At 59.1% G+C, this 24,312-nt stretch overlaps 1 protein-coding gene across 1 annotated transcript; it reads left to right on the forward strand.

Moving 5' to 3' along the window:
- Positions 1-255: 255 nt before the first annotated feature.
- Positions 256-10,780, forward strand: LOC135286654 (vasoactive intestinal polypeptide receptor 1-like). Its single transcript, XM_064399772.1, has 13 exons — positions 256-463; positions 2,495-2,606; positions 5,404-5,511; positions 6,343-6,452; positions 6,727-6,824; positions 7,235-7,367; positions 7,967-8,120; positions 8,603-8,663; positions 8,963-9,029; positions 9,132-9,223; positions 9,403-9,532; positions 9,792-9,833; positions 10,009-10,780. Exons 1-13 carry the CDS (start codon positions 395-397, stop codon positions 10,099-10,101), a joined length of 1,269 nt encoding a protein of 422 aa, XP_064255842.1. The 5' UTR covers positions 256-394; the 3' UTR covers positions 10,102-10,780.
- The last annotated feature ends 13,532 nt before the right edge of the window (positions 10,781-24,312 follow it).

Consider the following 24,312-nt stretch of genomic DNA (forward strand, 5'->3'; position numbering starts at 1 on the left):
TTTTCCAGCCCGGCGGCCCCCGAGGAGCTGGGAAGGGCTCGGTGTCCCCCTGGGCACCCCCGGGCCCGGCTGGGGGTCCCTGGGGCAGTGCCAGCCCGGGTCCCTCCCGAGCCGCTCCATGCCAGCCCAGCGGAGGGAGGAGCCTCCGGCAGCGATCCCCGAGCGGTCACTCCGGGCTGGCGGGGACGCGGAGCCAGCGGCGACACGGACAGCCACAGCGGGGACACGGGCAGCGACACCGGGCGGGCCCTGAGGGATACGGGGCAGGGCTGGGCAGGGCAGAGGGGAGAGGGCAGGGAGGCGCGGGGCACCCCCGCAGCCCCGGCTCGTGAAGGAGGAGCTGGGCTGTCCCCAGACCCTCGGGGACAGCGCCGGGACCCCACGGGCTGCAGCCATGGAGGGTCCCCGGCAGCCGCCCCGGCCCTGCTCGCTGCTGCTCCTGCTGCTGCTGCCCACGCTTCAGGTGAGTGACCCTGGGGACAGCGCGGGGACAGGGTGGGGGCACCGGCCATCCCTCCATGCCAGCCACCCCAGGGGCTGGGAGCAGTGAAGGGTCCTGCCCAGGGTGGGGCTGCTCATCCCACCCCATCCCATCCCACCCCACCCCACCCCATCCCATCCCACCCCACCCCATCCCATCCCATCCCATCCCATCCCATCCCATCCCATCCCATCCCATCCCATCCCATCCCACCCCATCCCGTCCCCATCTCTCATGCCCCACACCTGGGGGATGCCCTGCGAGCCCCCCTTGGGGACTTTCCCACAGCTCCTGGGGACAGTGTGGTGACAATGGTGCTGCTGGGACCCCCAGGACCGGGCAGTGCTCAGGGACCCCCAGGGCAGAGGTCCCAGGGATGATCCCTTGGGAGTGGATCCTCCACCCCACATCACCCAGAGTCCTACACCCCTGGAGGAGCCCGAACTCCCTGGGGAGCACCCCCAGGCACAAGGGTTGGGGTGGTTGGGGGTGCAGGGGACAGGGACAGCTGTGGGTGATCCCCAGACAGGGCCATGGGCATGGCTGGCACCAAATCCCTGCGGGAACGGGGGGATTGGGGTGGTTGTGCTGCCCGAGTGAGGGAAACACCCCTGGGCTGGTCAGGCTGCTCTGAGGAAAGGGAAAGGGAAAGGGAAAGGGAAAGGGAAAGGGAAAGGGAAAGGGAAAGGGAAAGGGAAAGGGAAAGGGAAAGAGGGAAAAAAAGGAAAAAAGGGAAAAAAGGGAAAAAAGGGGAAAAGAGGAAAAAAGGGAAAAAGAGGAAAGGAAAAAAGGGAAAAGGAAGAAAGGGGAAGGGGAAGGAAAAGGGAAAAAAGCTAAAAGGAAAAAAGCAAAAAGGAAAAAAGGGAAAGGGGAAAGGGAAAGGGAAAGGGAAAGGGAAAGGGAAAGGGAAAGGGAAAGGGAAAGGGAAAGGGAAAGGGAAAGGGAAGCTGGGCTGTGGGAGCACTCGAGGCTTGCAGGGTTTTGGAGAGTGATGGAATCAGGGCTCTTCCAGCAGGGAAACTGAGGCACAGCAGGAATTCCCTGCCCTGCAGGGAGCTCGGAAGGGAGCCCTGCACATTCCCTGTGCCTGCTCCAGCATCCTGGCCCTGCTGCCATAAATAACAAACCTAACCCAGCAGCTCTGCAGCTAAAGAGGGGTGAGAGAAACCCCCCTGCCCCATCCATGTCCCCCATCACTGGCAGGATGGAGGAGGAGAATTCCTGGGCCTTCCCAGCGCTGTGCCCAGAGCCATCCCCAAAACGCCTTTTCCAGGCTGGAAATTCTCTTCAAATCTTGTGTTCAGCAGGAAAAGGAAACAAAATCTTCTGGGGGAGGTGAAGGGACGCTGAGGAGCAGCTCAGCCAGGGCAGGGCAGGGCAGGGCAGGGCAGGGCTCAGCCAAGGGATGCTCACACATCCCACACTTCCCTCTCTTGGGAAACTCAGGGACTCGCCCTCATTTCTGTTTCTGCAGTTCTGACATCTCTGGCCTCTCACCTCAAACCATCAGCAACCCAAACCCAGGTCTGGGCCCCAGACCCTGCCCCAGGCAGCCCTGAACCTGGATGCTGCAGGGATGCTGGGGAATGGGCACAGAAACTTGGGAATGGGCACAGACACCTGGGAATGGGCAGGGATACCCGGCAATGGACAGGCAGAGTTCCTGGCATCCCCAGTTCAGCCTCAGTGTCCCGGTTCTCCAGCTGGGAGCCAAGGAGGCAAATCCCAAAGCAGGGATTCCCAGACAATCCAATCCCTGCAGCCACCACAGCTCTCACATCTTTGGGATCTGGACACTTTCCCTGGTGCTCCATCAGCTCTGCTGGCAAAGCCCAGAGCTGGGAATGTGAGGTTTGCTGTGCCCACATCCCAGTGGGATAGTGGGAAGTGGCCGTACCCATGGCAGGGGGGGACTGGGATGGGTCTGTGGTCCCTTCCAACCCAACTCCATGACTCCATTTCCACAATTCCACAATTCCATGATTCTCCTGCCTGCTCTTTCCCCTCTCCAAGGTGCAGGGGACTCATCCCGACTGCTCCATCGTCCTCCACTTCCAGGAGCTGGAGGCGGAATGTCTGCAGAGGATCCGGAGCGAGCGGCAGAGCCCGGGGCAGGCGGGGCAGGGTGAGCCCGGGATCAGCTCCCTGGGAGCAGGGAGGAATTCCTGAGGGGTCCCTGGAGGGTGGTCATGGGAGAGGATTGCAGATTTGGGATTTCCAGGGAGATGGAGAGCAGCACCAAGGAAAAGGTCAAGGAAAATCCCTGGAGAGCCCCAAAAATGCTGTTGGGATGGGATAGAGGGGATTGGGGGACACAAATAACAGCCACAACTCAGTCCTGGTGGATTTAGAGAATCCTGGAGTGGCTGGGGTTGGGAGGGATCTCAAAGCCCACCCAGTGCCACCCCTGCCATGGCAGGGACACCTCCCACTGTCCCAGGCTGCTCCAGTCCAAGTGTCCAGCCTGGCCTTGGGCACTGCCAGGGATCCAGGGGCAGCCCCAGCTGCTCTGGGCACCCTGTGCCAGGGCCTGCCCACCCTCACAGGGAACAATTCCTAATTCCCAATCTCCCATCCATCCCTGCCCTCTGGCACTGGGAGCCATTCCCTGTGTCCTGTCCCTCCATGCCTTGTCCCCAGTCCCTCTGCAGCTCTCCTGAGCCCCTTCAGGCCCTGCCAGGGGCTCTGAGCTCTCCCTGGAGCCTTCTCACCCCCACAGGGTGAGAAGCACTGCCATATTCCACATATCTCCACATATTTGTGGAATATGGCAGTGCTGGATTGGTCCATGCCCCTGGCAGAGTCCCCTGGATCCCCCTGCACCAATGCCAGGGCTGTGGCCACCAGCACCGGGGTCACTCCATGGTGTCACCATCTCACATCTGCTCCCCTTCCTAACTCAGTAAATTGGACTGCCAAACATTTTTTGAGCAACTCAGTTTTCCTATATCTGGGGTTTTAAATGAATTAACTGGTTGAAAAACCAATTTTCAAGTGCTGCTTTTGGACATAATTTTTTAAATTCCATCTCAGTTTCCATCCAAAAGTGGAATGGCCCAAATCCCAGGCAAAAATTGTCACCTGGAGAATAAGGAATGCATAATTCCAGGGGTTTCATCTCATAGCAGTGGAAAAATTAAGCAATAAATGCATATGAAGGTGCATAATTGCTTAAGTAACTCTGCAGAGATGTCATTTATCCTTCAGCTTAACAGGGAAAATCCAAATTGATTGGAAAAGGTCCATTTTGCAACCTGAATTGTGCCAGCCAAGGGGAAGGAATCTCACTGCAGGAAAACATCCGAGAAGTGGGAATGCATAACTAAAATCTGCATTTAATCCTGGGGCTCCTGCTGCCCCCATCCTCCCGAGCTGCATTCATCCCTTTCCCTGCTTGCACCAGCGTGGGGAGCCTGACTCTAGGACAGGCTCAGATCCCACGGACAGGGTGGGAGGGTCCTGGGATCTCCTTATTCCTAATTCTCAAGATCCCATCCAGCCCTGCCCTCTGGCAGTGGGAGCCATTCCCTGGGTCCTGTCCCTCCATCCCTGGAGCTTCTCTTCTCCAGGTGAGCACGCCCAGCTCTCCCAGCCTTTTCTCTTCCATTCCTTGCACCATTTCCGTGGCATCCTCTGGACTATGGGGGCTAAAATTCCAGAGGAGGCCCTGGAGAGGTTCCAAAGGCTCCTCTGGAGCCAGGCTGGGAGAGCTGGGGGTGCTCACCTGGAGAGGAGAAGCTCCAGGGAGAGCTCAGAGCCCCTGGCAGGGCCTGAAGGGGCTCCAGGAGAGCTGCAGAGGGACTGGGGACAAGGGATGGAGGGACAGGACACAGGGAATGGCTCCCACTGCCAGAGGGCAGGGCTGGATGGGAGATTGGGAATGAGGAATTGTTCCCTGTGAGGGTGGGCAGGCCCTGGCACAGGGTGCCCAGAGCAGCTGGGGCTGCCCCTGGATCCCTGGCAGTGCCCAAGGCCAGGCTGGACACTGGGGCTGGAGCAGCCTGGGACAGTGGGAGGTGTCCCTGCCATGGCAGGGGTGGCACTGGGTGGGCTTTGAGGTCCCTTCCCACCCAAACCATTCCAGGATTCCCTGCTCCCATGACCCCCAGGAACTGAAGTCACTGCTCTCAGGGATGATCCCATTTCTGTGCTTGTTTCCTGATCCTCCAGAGCAAAAACCAAGCCCCACTTTGGCATTGTGGATGCAAATCCCTCCCTGCCAGGAATGACACCCCCAGGCTGAAATCAGAGGAAATTCATCAGACCTGTCCAGTTCCACATTCCCTGGCTGGGAATGGACGTGGCTCCATGGATAATGTGGATCTGCAGGATTAATGATGGAGCTGTGCTGGGACAGGAGCTGGCCTGGAGTGGGATGGCCTTGTCCCACCCTGGGCTGCTGCATCACGAATTCCCCCAGCCCTGAGTCTGCCTGGCCGTGCTCATTGCCAAGAAAATTGGAGAGACTTAAACAGGAATTCAGTGCTGGATAGGGAAGCAAAAGCCGTTTAAGCTGATGGCTCGAAGCAAGCCTTGCATGACTCCCTTCTGTCCTTGGGGGCACATCCCGAGCTGAGCCTCCAGGTGCAAAAAACCAACCTAAATCTGGGTTATTTCAGGAGCCGCGGGCAAACCCCAGCCCACGGCACACACAGGGTGCTCCCACAGGAGGTCGGTGAGACGCAGCCCCAGGAGCTCCCAGTCCCGCGCTGAAAGGGATCCCGAGGTGCCCAGGAGAGGAGCCGGGGTGCTCCCGGTGCCTGCGGGCACGGAACCGGGGACAGCAGCCGGGATGCTCCCGGTGCCTGCGGGCACGGAACAGCACGGGGACAGCAGCGGCGCGGGGCCGGGGCTGCGCTGCCACCCGCGCGTCCCCTCCCGGTGTCACCGCAGGTGTCACCTGGTGTCCTGTCCCTCCCCAGGCTGCCCGACCGAGTGGGACGGGGTGAGCTGCTGGCCCGCCCTGCCCCTTGGCCAGTCCCGAGGTGTCGCCTGTCCCGAGATCCTGAGCGTCTTCAAGAAGTCCAAAGGTCTGATTCCAGGGGGGATCGCTCATCCCACGGCCCCACCCGCCCTGCCAGGGCCTCCTGAGCCACCCTAGCCCTTCCCTCGGACCCCACAGCCCCTGCCTCTCCCAAAATGCCCTCGGTGGAAACTGCGGTCCCGGCAGGGACAGGAAAAGCAGAGATTCAGGGAGTGCCACAGCAGGACCAAAATCCTTTCATCCTCTGTGGGTGGAGCCCTTGGGGACCTCATCCTCCATCCTGGTGACACCAGGACAGTCCCCTCACTGCCCTCCTTTCCCACACACCAGCCCAGTGCTCCCGAGCTGGCTCCATCCCTCCCGGAGGGTGGGAAGGAGAGCTCCCACCGGAGCATTGCAGCACTTCCTCAGACGGGCGTTATGTGGGAAATGTTGGGAAATGTTTGCTTTGGGGCAGGAAGAGCTCAGGAGAGGTCCGATGGAGCCCTCACAGGATGAATGAGCATGTTTACAGCCTTAATTCCCAATGCCCTTCCCCAGGAGGGATCTGTGCTTGTTTCCACACTCTGTCCAAAGTTTTCCTGGCAGCTCCAGGCACAGGGGGGATGATGGGGTCCAGAGGGAGTGAGATGGGATCCAGAAGGAATGGGGTAGCAATGGGGTTTGGGAGGAGGGAGGGATGAGGTCTGGGAGGGAAGGGCAGTGATAGGGTCCAGAAGGGGCAGTGATAGGGTCCAGAAGGAGCAGTGGGATCAGGGAGGGTTGGACAGCCCATGGGTACCACGCCGCTGTCCCTGTCTGTTCCAGGCTGGGCATTTTGGGGCTGCCATCAGAGGTGACACCCGTGGCTCCCCTGAGGTTCCTCCTTGTCCTGCAGGGCTGATCCAGAGGAACTGCACCGAGTGGGGCTGGAGCCCCCCCAGCCCCCCCTACCACAGCACCTGCCAGCTGGAGACCCTGGACAGCAGCAACGACACCGAGGCCAAGGCACGTGGGACCCCTGGGGCTGTGGGGAACTGTCCCGATTTCCCCATGTCCTCATGGCCCCGTGTCCCCATTTCCCCATGTCCCCATTTGCTCATGTCCCCATATCCCCACACTGCCCCGTGTCCCTGTGTCCCCACATCTCCACACTGCCCATCAGCCAAAGAACCATGGATTTGCTCCTGAGCTATCCCATCTCCCCTGGCTGTGCCTGCTTGCCCCACACCAGCACTTCCCAGTCCCTGTCCCCTCCCTCCACCGGTGCTGTCCCTTGCAGAGAGGCCATTTTGTCACCATGAAGGTGCTCTACACCTGTGGCTACTCCACGTCGCTGGCAGCGCTGCTCCTGGCCATCGGCATCTTCTGCTGCTTCAGGTAGGGCTGGGAGCTGCTCCAGCCCCACGGCTGGAGGGACACGGGATAAATCCCAGCAGGAATGGCTGCCCCCGGCCTGGCCCCTCCTGGAGCAGCCAGGACCCATCCCAGCCAACAGGAAAACTGGGAAGGCAGGAGAAGAATGGCAGTGTTGTCCTTGCCTGGTGGTCCTCTCGAGTTCTGGTTTTGCAGATGTCCCTGTGCTGCAGGTTTGGGCTCTCCAGAGGTTTCTGGGATGTTCCCTTGTCCTTGAGCAGCCCCAAGCACAGAACAACCCTGCTCTTCTGATTTTAGAGCAGGAAAGCTTCTCCAGGGCTTTGTGACCATCACCAGCAGTGATCCCTGGGAAGGGGACAGCAAAGCACCTTCTCTGGCCCTGTTTGGGCCCAGCCCATCTCTCCCTCCTGCAGGAAGCTGCACTGCACCAGGAATTCCATCCACATCCACTTCTTCACCTCCTTCATCCTGCGGGGCACGGCCGTGTTCATCAAGGACCGCGTCCTCTTCTCGGACGAGTCCATCGACCACTGCACAATGTCCACGGTAAATCCCAAACCCCAGCCCTGGAGCGGGGCAGGGAGAGAAACAGGGGCTCCTTGGGAGGGGGCTGGTGGGACCTGGGGGGATTTAGCACTGCAGAGAGGAGACAGAGGCTGTGGGATGGAGGAAATTCTCTTCTGGGTGGCCCTGGGGAGGTTCAGCATTTCTGCATTTCCCTCTGTGCAGGGAACAAGCTCTGTCCTCAAAACTGCCACTGGCCTCAGGCTGTGTCCCCAGTGCTGTCCCCAGGGGGGGCTAAAGCTCAGCACAGCCCACCAGCACCAGGTACTGCTCTGAGGTTTCCAATCAAACAAGAACCCCTGAGTGAAGACACAGCACTGAGAACGCCACAGACACAACCACGGGTTTTTAAAGATCCTACAAAACCAGCCCGTGGTCACCTGCCCGTGGGGCACAGGCAGAGCAGAGCCTGGTGCAGGTGATGTGAGGGGCTGGGGCAGAGTCCCTGGGGCTGCACTGAAAGGCCATCACTGAAAGGCCATCAGAGGTGTCCTCAAGAGGGTGGACATGGGGGTGACAGTCCCCTGCGCCCCCAGGGCAGGGTGTGCTGCACCCTGAGCCGTCCCCTCATTCCCTGGCAGGTGACCTGCAAGGCAGCCATCGCCTTCTTCCAGTACTCAGTGCTGGCCAACTTCTACTGGCTGCTGGTGGAGGGGCTGTACCTGCAGACGCTGCTGCTGCTCACCTTCACCTGCGACAGGAGCTACACCTGGGGCTACGTCCTCATCGGCTGGGGTGAGCCTGGAACAGCCCGGACATCCCTGACATCCCTGGGCAGGAACCACCTGGGAATGGCCTGGTCTGACCAGGCCAGAGCTCCCCAGGGCTGCTCCCAGCGTGTCCCCACCCTGACATCTCCTGCATGGCCTTGGTGGGCACACACCTGCTCCTGCCAGAGCCCAGAGCTGCTGGAAGCGTGGACTGATCAGGACAGCTCCTCCCTTCTTCCCACACCCAGCTGGGCTGGGAACGCCCATCCCAGGTGCCTGGGTGTGATGGAGGAGCGTGGGGGCAGGAGGGGGGCAGGAGGTGACACAGGCACAGCACCATCAGTGGGCACCACTTCCTTCTCCTGGAGAGGGTGGGAAGGTTGTCACCTTCCTGCCACATCAGAACTGGGCTAGACACATGTTTCTGGGGACAAGGGACAGAGGGGTGGCACAGAGGCTTCCCAGAGCACTGGAGGGACCATCCCTGCCTGTGTCCTGTCCTTGCAGGTGTCCCCATGGTCACAGTCGGGGTGTGGGTGCTCACCAGGCTCCAGTATGACAACCACGGGTAAGAGCAGCTGTCCCTTGGCCTTGTCCAGGCCACCTCAGCCACGTGTCCCAGCCCAAGTGCTGGGAAATGGACCTTTGGCATGGGGTGGATGCTCAGGAGAGGGGGACTGGGCCTGCCCTTAACTTTAACTCCCTTTAACTCCCTTTAACTTTATTTAAATGTTATTTCTGTTTTCTGGTGGATCCTGTGGCAAGAGGGGTGCAAAGGGGTCAGGGGTCTGGCCAAAGAAATGGCAGGGGGACAGCTGGGCCACACGGGTCCCAGTGGGTGCCAGAGCCACCTCTGCTGTCCCGTAGGTGCTGGGATGACTACTCCAGTGTGTACTGGTGGGTGATCAAGGCTCCCATCCTCCTGGCCATATTTGTGAGTGTGTTCCCTGAGAGTCCCACCCCAGAGCCAGGGTCCCACACGGCCAGGGGACCCGGCCAGGGGCTGTGCAGAGCCTGACGTGGCCTCCCGGGACAGGTGAACTTCCTCATCTTCCTCAACGTCACCAGGATGTTGGCACAGAAGATCCGGTGCCCGGACCTCAGCAGAACCCACAAGCAGCAGTACATGTAAGGGGACAGGGCTGTGGGGTCCCAGGGCAGGGGGATCCTCCCTGGAGGAGCACAGAGGACAGCCCTGGAGCCTCCACGAGCTGCCTTTCACACTGAACCTACCTGGGGTTAAGACCAAGGTTTTGGGGAGTTCTCACGGGGCAGCAGGAGCACCCAGCCCCTGTCCCTCTCCACAGGAGGCTGACCAAGTCCACGCTGCTGCTCATCCCCCTCTTCGGGGTGCACTACGTGGTGTTCGCGCTCTTCCCCGAGCACGTGGGCGTGGACGCCCGGCTCTACTTCGAGCTGGTGCTGGGCTCCTACCAGGTGAGATGGGGGGGAAAGGCCCCGTGGCCCCACCCCAAATCACACCAGGAATACCTGGAATGTGAGGCTTTGGCCTCTTTTGGGAGAGGGTGTCCCCAAACACCCGGGGCAGGGCACAAGGGTTGGGCCAGGAGAACCTGGCACTGATTTCCTCTGTGGTGGGTCAGAGGTGTGGGAGGTGGTAGAGGCAGGGAGAAGATGAGCAAGAGGGGTCCAGCCCCTTCCTCTGGGTGAAAATTGCTCTGCCTGTCCTCTCCAGGGCTTCCTGGTGGCTCTGCTCTACTGTTTCCTCAACGGGGAGGTGAGTGGGTGTCCCCACCCCAACCCTGGGCACCACAGCGGGCACGGGGACATCCCGAGGGTGCCCCAGAGCCAGGGGTGGGCAGGGACAGTTCCCCTCCCCTTGCCCCCCAGTCCCCTCCGTTGGGTGCTGTCTGGTGTCCCTGGGTGCCAGCACTGCCTTTGGTGTTGGGCAGGTCCAGGCTGAGATCAGGAGGAACTGGGGCACGTGGCAGAGGTCCATGGAGAGCAACGTCTTCAACCTGGCCACCCAGGACTTCACAGCGTGAGCAGGACAGTGCTCCTGGGCTGGAGCAGCTCCGTGCCCCCAGAAAGGCCCAAACCCCCTGATTTCGGGGGTTCTGGGTCTGGCACCTTCAGAGGGTGTTGGCAACAACCATGGGAGAGGCTCTGCCTTCTCAGCCCTGGTGGATCTTGCACCCTGTGGTAGCACCTCACCCCCAGGGCTCTCACTGCTTTGGGGCAGAGTTTCAGGCAAAGGGAAGAGAAGTTCTCCACTTTTCTGCCCGAAACTGGGGAGGAACACAAAAATCCCTCTCCAAGGGACAGCTGGTGGGTTTTGTTTGCACTGAAGGAAAAGGAGCAGCACCGATACTGGAGGGATTCACTGATTGATGTTTTCCCCCTTCCTTTGTTTATAAAATCATTTCCCATCTGGGAAGATTCCTAAACACAGCCAAGAGCCCCCCTGGGGATGGAGGGAGGATACAGAGAGGCAAAACCCCACACCTCTACAAGAGACCCCCAGTGGCCTCAGGACCCAGTTGCTCCCCAGTTCCCAAAACGCTTCCCTTTCTCCCGTGTGGGTTGATCAAATTGGAGATGTTCCCTTGCCAGGAGAGCTCTCCCAGTCCTTTGCTCTGAGGAATGGGACTCATGTGGCTTCCTTGGGGGGTCTTTTTCCAGGGACAGGAAGGGCTTTGACAATAAAATCTCATTCCAAGTCCAGCCTCACTTTTCAGAGTGTCGGTTTGCTCCACAAACCCAGAGAATTTGGGACTGGGGTCGCTGCAGGATGAAAACCCTGCCCATGATGGAATGCCTGGAAGTACCTCCTAGGCAATCTCTGCTTTTCCCTTGCCTGGTGAAGCTCAAGAGAGGATGTGGAGGAGGAAGGGGAGGAAGATCTCGAGGTGGGGGCACCAAGAGCTGTCCCAGAGGTCCTGGGGTGCCCTGTCCCCTCTGGGTGCCCCTACCACCCCCAGCCTGTTCCACCACCATGAACATCCTTCATCCTCCCAGACCGAGATCCTGCCCTGGGAAATGGTGCCTCCAGGAGGGAGAGAGGCCCCAAATGCCCTTCTGCCAGACTTCCTGGCCTCTCCCAGGCTCCTGAGACCAGAGCCACCCGATCCCAGCCTTGCTTCTCACCCTGCCGGGGTTGTCATTTCTCTGTGGTGCCACATGTCCTTCCCTAAATAAACCCCACTTGCTGGCCCCTGTCCAGGCTGCAGGATCTCCAGAGATCCCATCTGGGAGGGCACTGAATGGAAACAGAGCCCCAGAGCTGATCTGGGGTGAGATGGGAGATGTTTCATTAAAAACCCTCCAGAGCCAGCACATCCTGAATCATCAGGAACCCTCCAGAGGAGCTCAGGAGCTGTCAATAAATCCCTGTGTGCAGCCAGGAAGGGACCAGAGGTGAATGGAATCATCCATCATCAGTGAGGATGGGATGAGTGGCAGGGATGAGACAGCAGCAGGACTGGGGGTGCTCAGTGGGAATGCCTGTTTCTATAATACTTTGAAAAACTCTGGATTTGCACCTATTTCCAGCTGCAGATGGGTTTTTGGGGTGATAAATGACCCCAAATGACCCTCTGGGGTTTGCGGGGCTTTGAACCCCATGGGACTTTGAAGCCCCTGCAGGACAGGATGCCAGTGTGGCTCCAGGAGGGGACTGGGAATCACCCTCAGCCTGCAGGAAAGGTTTTCCAAAGCTCCCAGCATGGACCACCCCCTGCAGCTGCAAAAGATCATGGAAAGGGATCTTAAAGTGTTGAAAGAGACCTTAAATCTCATAGGCAAAGACACCTCCCACTGCCCCAGGCTGCTCCCAGCCCCATCCAGCCTGGCCTTAGGCACTGCCAGGGATCCAGGGGCAGCCCCAGCTGCTCTGGGCACCCTGTGCCAGGGCCTGCCCACCCTCACAGGGAGGAATTTCTTCTGAAGATCCTCACAATCTCGGAGATTTTTTGCACGCTGAGCGATGCTGAGGCTGTGTTCGGGAGGCAGAGCAGGGTCAGTTTTCCCGCATCCCCTCCCCAGCACGGCCGGGCCCGGCACCCTGCTGACCCAGCGTGTCCCCGAGCGGTGCCCGGGCTCGGGGGAGTTTTGCCCGGAGCCGGAGGGTGGCACTGCGGCCCCTCCGCAGCGCCGGCACGGGGGGCTGGCAGCGCTGCAGCGCGGTGTCCCCACGGGCCACCCGGGGTGACAGCGGCCGCTGAGCCCGGCCCCGAGAGCAGCAGAGAGTGAGGCACGGGTCACACTGCTCCGGGCACTCGGGAAGAGCCGGGACAGCCGGGACAGCCGGGACAGCCGGGCAGCCCGGCCAGCTGCGGGTTAACCCGCGCTGGGACGGGAGCCGGGCCGGGCTGGGGCGCGGTGCCCGGCGCTGCTCTGCCCGCGTTCCCGATCCTCCGGAGCTGCCGGGACCCCTGCCTGGGCACAGAGGGTGCCCTGGGCTCCCCTCCGCTCCTTCATCCCGCTCCGGGATGGTCCCGGCGCTGCAGCTCGGGGAATTCGCCCTCCCCGTGTTCCGGCACACCGGGAGTCCCCCGTTCCCTGCCTGCACAGGGACCGGCAGAGCCCCGGGGACACAGCGGGGACACAGTGGGGACGCGGTGGGGACACGGCGGGGACAGTGAGCAGAGCTGGCAGTGAGCAGAGCTGGACAGGGACTGGGGACAAGGGCTGGAGGGACAGGACACAGGGAATGGCTCCCACTGCCAGAGGGCAGGGATGGATGGGAGATCGGGCAGGAATTGTTCCCTGTGAGGGTGGGCAGGCCCTGGCACAGGGTGCCCAGAGCAGCTGGGGCTGCCCCTGGATCCCTGGCAGTGCCCAAGGCCAGGCTGGACACTGGGGCTGGAGCAGCCTGGGATAGTGGGAGGTGTCCCTGCCATGGCAGGGGTGGCACTGGGTGGGATTTAAGGTCCCTCTAAACCATTCCGTGATTCTGGGATCCTGTGGTGGATCCAGCACCACAAGCCAGGGCACCTCAAATACCCGAGGCTGGACCAAGCATGGCCCTAATTCCACCCTGGAACCCAAGGACACGTTTTTCCCACCCCGATCAGTGTAGTCAGTACCCCTGGGTGCCCCAAGCTTCCATTCCCATTGGGATTTCCTTGGTTCTGCAGACAGAACTGTGCCCCTGTGCCCTGCTGGGGACCCTCAGTGTCCCCCCATCCCACAGGGCAGGAGATACATCCCAGCATTTCCAGCCTCACTCCAGGCCTGCTCTTGGGCTGGGAAAAGCAGAAATGGACCTATGGAACTTCAAAAGTCTCCCTGTGGTGACAAGGTTGGGCTTGGGGCAGCTGCTGGGAGCCACCAAACATCCCCTGAATTCCCTGCTGTGACCAACAGAGCAGTGGAAAGTCCCCACAGGCACAGCAGGAGGGTGTCCCTGTCCCTGCTGTCCTCAGCAGCCAAACCCTGGGATGCACAGGGAATGCTCCGTGCCCCTGGATCATGGCTGTTGTTCTGCTGCTCAGCCCCCAGTGGGCTCCTGTTGGATTCAGCCTTTTTCTGACTCAGAGATGGGGTAACTGAGACGTGTTTTAAAAACTTTTATTCCATTTTCAGTCTCATGTGAAGGGTGAGACAATACAGATCAGAAGCTAACAGTGCACAGGCTCCCAGTGCCAGCCAGGCCTGGGAGCTGCTCTGGGCTCTTCCCTCCCTCCTTGCCTTGGTTTTATCCCCTCTGAGCCTGCTCAGGGCTCCAAGCCAGCCAGCAGAGCCCTGGTTTTCAACTGAAGAGATCCAAGAGATGCCTCCCAAAGCACACCTTTGGCCTCCCCTGCACAGAGCTCGTCCTGCCCCAGCTCATCCTTCCCTGGAGAGCTGAAACGCCTCCTGCTCTGCCTCATTCCCACAGCCCACACAGGACAGGAAAACCGTGGAGTCAGAAGCAGAATCAGGCCAAGGACCTTCAGCTCCCAGCTCCCTGGTTAGGGCTGCAGGCCTGGCATGGATGTGCTGGCTGCGGAGGAAGCTGGAGGGCACAGGGGAGAGGGGCTGGGCAGGGAAGGGGATTCCCATGGCATTCCAGGCTGGGCAAGTCAGGGGATGCAGCTCCACTGAAGCCACCCCAACACTGGGAAGTTTCTCCAGGGTGTTTTGGGACTGAAAAAGCAGAAATTATTCACAGGAACAGTGGTTTTGGGGAGGTGATGAACCCCTCTGACCAGGCTGAGTGCTGGGGTGGCTGCTCCACCCCCAGCACAGCCCTGAGCACCCCAGAAGGGCTGACCCTGCAAGCTGGGTGTCCCTTCATCCTCTCCTCCTGGCCCTGGGGGCACCCTGAGCACCCCCGAACCCCAGAAGTGCCTGGGCTTGGCAGGAGAACCCAAAGGCCCCATCAGGAAGCACAAAAGGGGGACAACCCCACGGCACATCCCTGTGTCTGTGTCACCCCGGTTGTGGCTCAGGGGGTCCCCGTGGGCAGGACACGTGGGGGGCATCTGGTGCAAGAGGGTGTGAGGGGGAACAAAACAGTGACAGACACCCCTCGTTTGCCAGCAAGGGGAGGAGCGGGGCCGCTCCTGGGTGCCGGACAGCGGGAATGCCGCTCCGAGGAGCCGCGGGCTCGGGGCAGCGCTGGCAGCGGCGTTGGCACCCGGTGCCCCCCCCGCCCTCGCAGTTGTCCCGCTGCTCTCCCCAGCGCCTGTCACTGCCGGGGAGGCGCTGGCCAGGGTCTCTCCCACCTCCCCTCCACGTCCCGCGTCCCTCGGGGTGCCGGAGCCGGCGGCACACCTGGGGCAGGGCTGCCGGGCAGGGCTGCCCGCGGCCGGGGGCGATGGCTCCGCCAGCGCCCTGATTGGCGCGGCACGGAACGAATGCCACAGCTGAGCCGGGCCAGGCTACCTGAAGGAGCCCGCATGTCCTCAGGTTTCACTCATGACCATCTGACAGCAGCAGCAGCTGCGCTGCCAACTCGCCGAGCCAAAGCGTCCAGGAGTCGAAGGAGAGGGAAATTCGGGCCCTAAAAGGTCTCTCCTTGGGATTTCGCACTCTCCACCCAATAGTAAGTACTGGGGTCAGCCCTGGGCGGCTGCCAGGCCCCCGGGCAGGGCGGCAGGGTCGGGGATGTGCGCAGGTTTGTCGCTGTCACTGTGCCTGGAGCGGTGCCGGCAGTGTCCCGGGATTTGCGGTCTGAGCACTGGAGGTGGACGGGACCAGGATGGACTCTGGTGGCTCTGGGGGAGTGTTTAGGGCTGGAGGCAGCTGCTGGACCCCCCTGCATGGAAGACTGTCCAGGACAGGGGACAAAGTCCCCACAAAAGTGCAGGCAGGGCACGGGACAGGGTGGCAGCAGCCAGTGGGCCCTCAGTGGCCACAGGGCTGTGCCAGGCTGACAGGGGACAGTCAGGGACGTGGCGGGCAATGGGCTCCCAAGCCACCTTGCCGTGTCACTAAAGGAGCCACGGGCAGGGCTCACAAGTCTCAGGCTCCTTTCTCCTGGCTTCTCCTCCTGGAGGTCTAAATATAAACCCCGGCCTGGGCAAGCCAAGGTTGCAGGAAAGGTCTGCGGGTGCTCCCAGTGTCTCCTTTCGGGAAGGGCCCTGTCCCTGCAGAGCCCCCCTGCTCCGTGGGGCGGCAGGGGGCGACCCCCGGGGCAGAGGGGGCAGTGGGGGCAGTGGGACCCCTGTGCCAGGCGGGAACATCGGGGATGGGGTGGCAGGGAAGGGGAGGCTGCTCCCACACTGGGGCTGTGGGCACTCAGGCACAGCCCAGAGCTGGATCCCCCACGGCAATCAGGCAGTACCAGGCTGGGGTTCAGCTCAGGGGTTTTGGGTGCTGTGTCTCCCCTGTGCCAGCTCCCATCACTCACTGCATGGACAGGGCCCGGCTGTGCTCCCCAAGAACCCTTTTGGGGTTTTTCCAGGGGCAGTCAGCCCCCATTCCCCCATTCTCCCCATTTTCCCCATTCCCCTAATTTACCCCCATTTCCCCATTCCCCCATTCCCTCCATTCCCCCCTCATTCCCTCCATTCCCCCCATTCCCCCCATTCCCCCCATTCCCCCCCATTCCACCATTTCCCCATTTCCCCCACTCCCCCATTCCCCCCCATTCCCCCCCATTCCACCATTCTCCCATTTCCCCCACTCCCCCATTTCCCCCATTCCCCCCTATTCTCCCATTTCCCCATTCCCCCCCATTCCTCCATTTCCCCCATATCCCAATTCCCCCCATTCCCCAATTCCCTCATTCCCCCATTCCCTCATTTTCCCCATTCCCCCATTCTCCCCATTCTCCCCATTCTCCCCATTTCCCCCATTCCCCCATTCCCCCATTCCCCCATTCTCCCCATTTCCCCCATTCACCCCCATTTCCCCCATTCCCCCATTCCCCCATTCCCCCATTTCCCCCATTTCCCCCATTCACCCCCATTTCCCCCATTCCCCCATTCCCCCATTCCCCCATTCCCCCATTTCCCCCATTTCCCCCATTCCCCCATTCCCCCATTCCCCCATTCCCCCCCCCCACTCCCCCATTCCCCCATTCCCCCGTTCCCCCGTTCCCCCGTTCCCCCATCCCTCAGAGGGGCGTTTGCCGAGCATCACGAGCATTCCCTGCCCTGCCCTCAGGGCAGTGATGGAGCTGTCAGGGATCAGCCGGCGGCAGGCGAGGGATGGAACTGCGGCTGCCAGCAAGGGACAACAATTCCACAAAGCCCTGGGGACAGCAGGACACCCCAGTCAGTCCCATTATCCCGGGGACACCCTGCATGGGTTGATGCAGTGCTGGAGCTGCCTCCTCTGGTTCTTTCCAGGGTTTATAGTGGTTTGAAGGGGAAAGAGCATATTTACAGGAACTGGTTAACGAGCACAAAGTCCTGCCTCGACTGTGCTGTGCTAATATTTAAATAGCATTTTCTATTTTCTGATGTGTGCAGAAGGGTCCGGTTCAGGATTTTGCTTGGCTCTGTGGAGTCCCTTGGGCAGCTCCAGCTCCACTCAGGGAAATTTGCTGGATTTGGGGTAGGAGAGGGAGCGGCAGAGCCACGAGGAGATGCCCAGCAGCGTTTCTGTTTGCAGCAGGTTGGACTGACGAGGTTCTGTTTGCAGCAGGTTGGATTAATGAGGTGGTTTCTGTGCAGGGCAGAAAGGGGAGAAGGTGGTGGATGCTTTGGGAAGTTGTGAGGGAAAAGATCCCAGTTTAGCTCGGGAGAGAGCAGGAAGGACGCTCAGCCTCTGTGCCTGTCCTGCTGCCTCCCTCCTGGGATTCATAAATCCCTGGAACATCTCATCTTTGGGTCCCCCTTCTCCATTTCCAGGTGGATCTGAATGAGATCTCTGGGGCTGTGGGGCTCGGCATCTGTGGCAGCTCCAGGTGCCCCGTGCTGGTCCTGCTTGGCAGGGGTCTGCTCCAGGGAATTGGGATCCAGAGGCTGCACTGGGAAAGGGGCATCTTCCAGCCCTGGGAAAATGCGGGCTCCCAATATTGCAAATCCCACGGGAGCAGCAGGGCTGGGACCTGCTCCTGGTGCTGTGCGGGGGATCCCTGCGGGAGCTGCTGTGCCTGCTGGCATTCCCCAGGGCTGGGGCATCCCTGCCCCCGTGCCCCGGAGCCTGGGGGCAGCGGGTCACTGCAGCCTCACGCCACTCTCCCTTCCCCCTCGCTGTCCCCTCGCTGTCCCCTCGCTGTCCCCTCGCTGTCCCCTCGCTGTCCCCTCGCTGCCTTCCCAGCACGGCTCAGATCTTTTCCAAGCCTGACACGGGAGCTGCTGGCAGGGAGGAGCCGCAGCTCCGGATGACACCCGAGTGCAGGGTGGGCAGTGGGCGAGCGCACGGTCCCCACTTTAACCCTTCCCTGGCTGCTCAAGCCTCCAGCACTGCCATCTCCCCCCAAAATAACCCCGAGCCGCCACCCAGGCCGGTGTCCCCTTTCCAGCAATGCCCTGTCCCCCAGCAGGGACAGCAGGAGTGGGGTTGGGGTGGCATCCCCGGCTCCAGGCAGGAACGGGTCAGTGCGTGGCTGCGGGATGGTGCAACCTCCTATTTCCATCTGCGGCCGGGGAGAGCATCCCAGGATTTCACAGCTCCCGGGCTGTGTGTGCCACCCCCACGCCGAGCACAGCAGGTACAGCCTCAGGGCACCGAGCCCCGGGAGCTGCAGGGCAGCAGCGATCCGGGAATTGCCGGGAATTCGTTCCCACGTGGGTTTGGTGCTGCTGCAGGAGCGGAGGCGCCTCTGGATTTTTGGGGCTGATGTTCCTGGAGGAGCCGTGCTCCCGGGAGGTTCAGCACGGAGGATTTGGCTTTCCAAAGGAAGGCGGAGCCGGGTGGGCTCGGCTGGGTTTTTGCAAGAAGCTGGAGGAGGGGGCAGCACTGGTTTTGGCAGGTGCAGAGCACCCAGAGCAGTGCAGAGCCCAGGGAAGGTGCTGCTGGAATTGGAATTCCAAAGGAACTGTGCATCCCGTTCCATGGAAATCCCCAGCACAGCTGCGGGGTGTCCCTGTCCCAGTGCAGCACCAGGCTGGAGCAGCTTGGCTGCTGCCAGGAAAAGGCTGGAGAGAGTTGGGAGGGCTCCTCTCTGCTCGAGACAGGCAAAAAGCAGGGGAGCTGCATCGTTCCCATAGCAGGGAATTCATCCTCCGTGGGCTTAAAATCATGAAATCAGGGAATGGTTTGGGTTGGAAATACCTTAAAGCTCATCCCATTCCATGGGCAGGGACCCCTGGGTGCTCCAATCCCCAGTGTCCAGCCTGGCCTTGGGCACTGCCAGGGATCCAGGGGCAGCCACAGCTGCTCTGGGGATTCCATCCCAGCCCCTGCCCACCCTCACAGGGAACAATTCCTAATTCCCAAGATCCCATCCATGCCTGCCCTCTGGCAGTGGGAGCCATTCCCTGTGTCCTGTCCCTCCGTCCCTTGTCCCCAGTCCCTCCCCAGCCCCCTGTGCTTCTGCCCTGGGTGACCTGTGGGTGACAAGCAGTGGCCTGGCAGGGGGACAGTGGTGGCACACGAGGAGCAGGAGCCGCTGCAGCATCTCAGTGCCCTGCTCTGGCTGGGAAGAGGCACCCAGCAGTGCTGGGCTGGCTCTGGAATCGTTTCCCAAGGACCTTCCCTTTGGCCGGGCTCGGGCGCATTCCAGGCAGCCCTTGGTGACGGATGCACTTGGACACATCCCCCATCCCTGCTGGCACGCCTGGCCTGGGCCACGCTGCGGGCACAGCAACAAACCCCACCCCGAGCAGGGCAAAGCGCCGCGGTGGTGACAGGAACCGGCCCGGGGGATGTGTCACTCACGGGAGCCACCGGGGCCAGAGGTGTCACAGCCACGCGGCCCTGCCGAGCGCTCAGAAACATCTGCGATTCAGAGCATAATGCTGGAAAATGAAAAATGACTTTTTTTTCTCACTCTAAGTCTTCTGAGCCCACCACTATTTTAAAATAGAGTGGGGAAAGGCTTGTGGTCACTTAATTTTCTTCAAGGTGTTGTTGTGAAAATCTCCCACCCTCTGCCTTTAAAGCAGCCTAAAAGCCCAGCAAGGTTCCAGAACCACCGTGCTGCTGGAATTCCACCAGTCCACAGCAGTGTCCTAAGAGCCAGTTGTGTGTGAAAGGAAATTCTGGAGATTTCCTGTATCTTTCCACATGGTTTTTGTAATGGAGTTACAGCACAGAATTAAGCGATCACAATTTCTCTAGGGATAGAAGCATCAAACTCTTAAACGGCACAGAAAGGAATGTAGATTTATTTATAAAATGGTTGATTTTGTCTGGCACAACTGAGGGTGCTTATCCAAGTCCCTGAAAGAAGCTCCCATAATCCTGAATATTCCAGAGCCCTGCTGAGCCCCTGGGAAATCTGCAGGAGCTGAGGTGAATCTCCCTCACCTGCAGGGTTGGAGTTCTCCACCCCCTGTATCACTTGTGGATAAAAAACAAAAATTCACATCAGATTTTTTCAATCTTCCCATGTTATTTCCCTAAAACTTGTGGGAAATTCAGCAGGAACTAAACAAATAAAGAGCTCACAGGACGTTTTCAGGCTGTGGCACCCCTGGAACCAGGCCAGGAAGGTTTTCTGCAGCCACCAGACTTTCCAACCCAGCTCCTGTCACCCTGTGTGTCCTGCTGCCCTGGCTGGGTTTGGAGCAGATTTGTGTTTTCTTGGCAGCTTAATCCGTGGAATTTGGGGGTCTCTAAACCTGTTCAATGCTTGCAGGGCTGGAGAGGGGGTTTCCTGGACATGCAGCAGGTTTGGGAGAGCAGGGTTGGGAATGGCTCAGGGATCTGATAATCATGGAATGGGTTGGGTCAGAAGGGACCTTAAAAACCATTTAATTCCACCCCTGCCATGGCAGGGACACCTCCCACTGTCCCAGGCTGCTCCAGCCCCAGTGTCCAGCCTGACCTTGGGCACTGCCAGGGATCCAGGGGCAGCCCCAGCTGCTCTGGGCACCCTGTGCCAGGGCCTGCCCACCCTCACAGGGAACAATTCCTCATTCCCAATCTCCCATCCATCCCTGTCCTCTGGCAGTGGGAGCCATTCCCTGTGTCCTGTCCCTCCATGCCTTGTCCCCAGTCCCTCTGCAGCTCTCCTGGAGCCCCTTCAGGCCCTGCCAGGGGCTCTGAGCTCTCCCTGGAGCTTCTCCTCTCCAGGTGAGCACCCCCAGCTCCCCCAGCCTGGCTCACAGGGGCTGCAGCCCTGGAGCAGCTCCGTGGCTCCTCTGGACCCATCCCACACCCGTCGATGCCGGGATGGATGCAGAATCCCCTCCCTCCCTTTCCTGCTGCCCAGGGAGCGCGGCCCGGGACAGGACTGGAGGCAGAGCCTCTCCCGGAGGTCAGGGCTGTGCGGGGACGGGGTGGTGGCCATGGCAGCGCTGGGGACATCCCGAGCTGCCGGGGCTGAGCCGTGACTCAGCCCCAAACCCTGCGGGACCAGCCGGGCCCGCTGCCCTGCCCTGCCCCATCCCTGCCGGGATGATCGGGATGCAGAGGGAGGAGATTTCCTGGGGGGGAAGTGGCACCTGCAGGAGTTCTGGGAGGCACGGAGGGGGTGCTGCAGGGGTGAGCTGGGCTGGTTTGGGCTCTCCCACCCTCTGCCTTTAAAGCAGCCTAAAAGCCCAGCAAGGTTCCAGAACCACCGTGCTGCTGGAATTCCACCAGCCCACAGCAGTGTCCTGAGAGCCATTTGTGTGTGAAAGGAAATTCTGGAGATTTCCTGTATCTTTCCACATGGTTTTTGTAATGGAGTTACAGCACAGAATTAAGGTTTACAATTTCTCTAGGGGTAGAAGCATCAAACTCTTAAACGGCACAGAAAGGAATGTAGATTTATTTATAAAATGGTTGATTTTGTCTGGCACAACTGAGGGTGCTTATCCGAGTCCCTGAGAGAAACTCCCATAATCCTGAATATTCCAGAGCCCTGCTGAGCCCCTGGGAAATCTGCAGGAGCTGAGGTGAATCTCCCTCACCTGCAGGGTTGGAGTTCTCCACCCGCTGTGTTACTTGTGGATTAAAAAAAAAAAAAAATTCACATCAGATTTTTTCAATCTTCCCATGTTTTTTTTTTTTTCCTAAAACTTGTGGGAAATTCAGCAGGAACTAAACAAATAAAGAGCTCACAGGACGTTTTCAGGCTGTGGCACCCCTGGAACCAGGCCAGGAAGGTTTTCTGCAGCCACCAGACTTTCCAACCCAGCTCCTGTCACCCTGTGTGTCCTGCTGCCCTGGCTGGGTTTGGAGCAGATTTGTGTTTTCTTGGCAGCTTAATCCGTGGAATTTGGGAGTTTTTACAACCTGAAAATTCCACAGCCCTGCTGAGCCCCTGGGAAATCTGCAGGAGCTGAGGTGAATCTCTGGTTTCCCGAGGGAGTCCCAGCCTGTCCCCTCCCTGCCCGTGGCACACGAGTCCCTTGTCACACTAATCCCCGCTGCAGAGTCCCTTGTCACACACTAATCCCCATTGCAGAGCCCCGGGCTCGGCTGCTCCTGCTGAGTGAGGCTCATTTACACCTGCTGGGGCTGTTCTGGCTGTGTGCTCTCCTGGACTCTGTCCCTGTTGCTCTCTGTGGGATTTTTCCAGAGTGTCCCAAGAGGATGAACCTTGCAGGGCAAGTTTGCAGGTGAATTCCTCTTAGAGCAGCTCAGGGCAGCTCCTTGAGCTGTGTGTGAATGGTCAGGGCATCCCAGAGCTGTTCCCAATGTAAACAGGGCTGGGATCTCCTCTAAAATATCTACTCTTATTTGCAAAGATATTCTTTAAAACTTGTTTCTTGTTCTATTCCTCTTTAAACAATATCTGTCCTATTCCATGTCATTGTAAGTCAATATTTTTTATCTCAAACTTTACATACAGATACATCTATGTGAACTTTCTATCCAACTTTGAGAATTCTCTACAAATTCATTTCCCACACTCCCAGGAGCAGCCTCCTCCTGGCACACCCCAGCTGTGCCTGTCCTCACCCACCCAGCCCTGTGTGCCTGGGGGAAGCTGCATCTTCCTGGCCTGGTTCCCTGGGAAGCTCCAGGGCTGCAGGTGTCCCCCAGTGTGGCATTCACATTCTCTGAAAAGGATATTTCTCCTGGGCAGCTGACAAGCTTCAAAGAAAAGAAAAACAATTCTTATCTCATTTGCTTCTCCTGTGTTGTGCTCATGTGGAATGTGTTTGGAGATTGTTTACCCACAGGTGATTGTTTCATTGGATTCTGCTGTGAGTTGTTTTCTCCCATTGGCCAATCAAGGCCAGGCTGTGTTGGGACTCTGGAAAGAGTCACGAGTTTTCATTATTATCTTTTTAGCATTCTGTAAGGATCCTTTGTGTATTCTTTAGTATAGTATCGTATCATATCATATCATATCATATATCATATCATATCATATCATATCATAATAAATTAGCCTTCTGAGAACATGGAGTCAGATGCATCATTCCTGCCTTCGTGGGGCATTTCCCAGCAAATACAATAGCCCAGAGCACAGGAGGCTCCAGGTTTGCAGGTGATCCCCCAAAAAAATAAATGCCTTGAGGAGGGAGAAGCTGGACTTAGGGAGGTCAGGGAGATCCCAAGCCCCTGTGTCCCCCAGAGCTAAGAATGCCCTCCCCCTCTCTTCCCCAGCCCATGGAGGTTATTTCTGGGCAGAAGGAAGTGCCTGGATGGGGTGGCTTTTCCAGCAGCCTCAGACAGGACCTGCCCCCACTGTCCTGTTGCACAGATCCTCTTACACAGCATCCCCAGGAGCTCCCAGACCAGTCCTGGTACTTTGGTGCCCAATTCCTTTGTGTGCCCTCAGCAACAAAAATATCTTGGGAGCTGATTTCTCTCCAAGTGCAGCCTGGGCACTCCTGAGGTGGGAGCTGCTCCCAGCTCCCTGCTGGCAATTCCTGGTGCAGGAGCTGGGGGTTGAGATGCTCATCCAGGACATGCCACGGCAGGGTCCCAAAGCTGCAGCTCACCTGTCACAGCAGCAGGTCCCCAGCCAGGTGATAATTAGCATTGCCTCCATGATTCACAGAAGGCTGATCAATCTCTTTATCATTACATCATTATTAAGAAACCCATTGCTTCTATAGACAGTTATCATACACCTGGACCTAATTGGTGCTCCAGTCCAAACACCATCATCATTGGCTAATTAAGAAAACCACCCTGTGGTAAACAAATCTCCACAACACATTACACATGTTCAAAATAATAGGTGCAGCAAGCTAAGATAAGAATTATTTATAATTCTTTTCTCTGATCTTCTCACAGCCTTTCCCTGGGAAAGTTCTCTGTTGCTGTCTGTGGCCAGAGAGCTGCTGCCACAGTGTCACAGCAAAAAGGAGTCACTCATCTCAGCTGGGTGGCCAAAATTTAAGTAAATAAGTCAGTGCTCTGTAGGGACATTTTAAGTGATTGATTTCCCAGCAGGAAAGATGAGGGGCAGGGATTTTCCTTAATCAGGGACTATTGGAGGACTCAGGTGCTGGAGAGCTGGGCCCAGCCCTGAGGGACCTGGTGGGTGATTTGTGTCAGACCTGTCATTGGGCCTGAGCTGCCTTTGCCTGTGGGAGCACAAAGAGTTTGGTCTGGGTTATTCATAGGAGCTGCTAAAAACCTGCCAGGATGTGCCAGGGGCCAGGGGCTGGTCCCAGGGTGGGACACTTCACCCAGGCTGGTGGGACCCCGCTGTGTGGCCCACCCTGTGCCCCTCTGTGGGTCTGGGCTCACTGGGGACAGAGGGGTGCTGGGCTGAGCCCCCACGGAGCCTGGGCTTGGCTTTGCTTCCAAATCTTGGAAGGCAA

Source organism: Passer domesticus, chromosome 27 (assembly GCF_036417665.1).
Source record: "Passer domesticus isolate bPasDom1 chromosome 27, bPasDom1.hap1, whole genome shotgun sequence".
In the NCBI taxonomy this organism is placed as follows: domain Eukaryota; kingdom Metazoa; phylum Chordata; class Aves; order Passeriformes; family Passeridae; genus Passer; species Passer domesticus.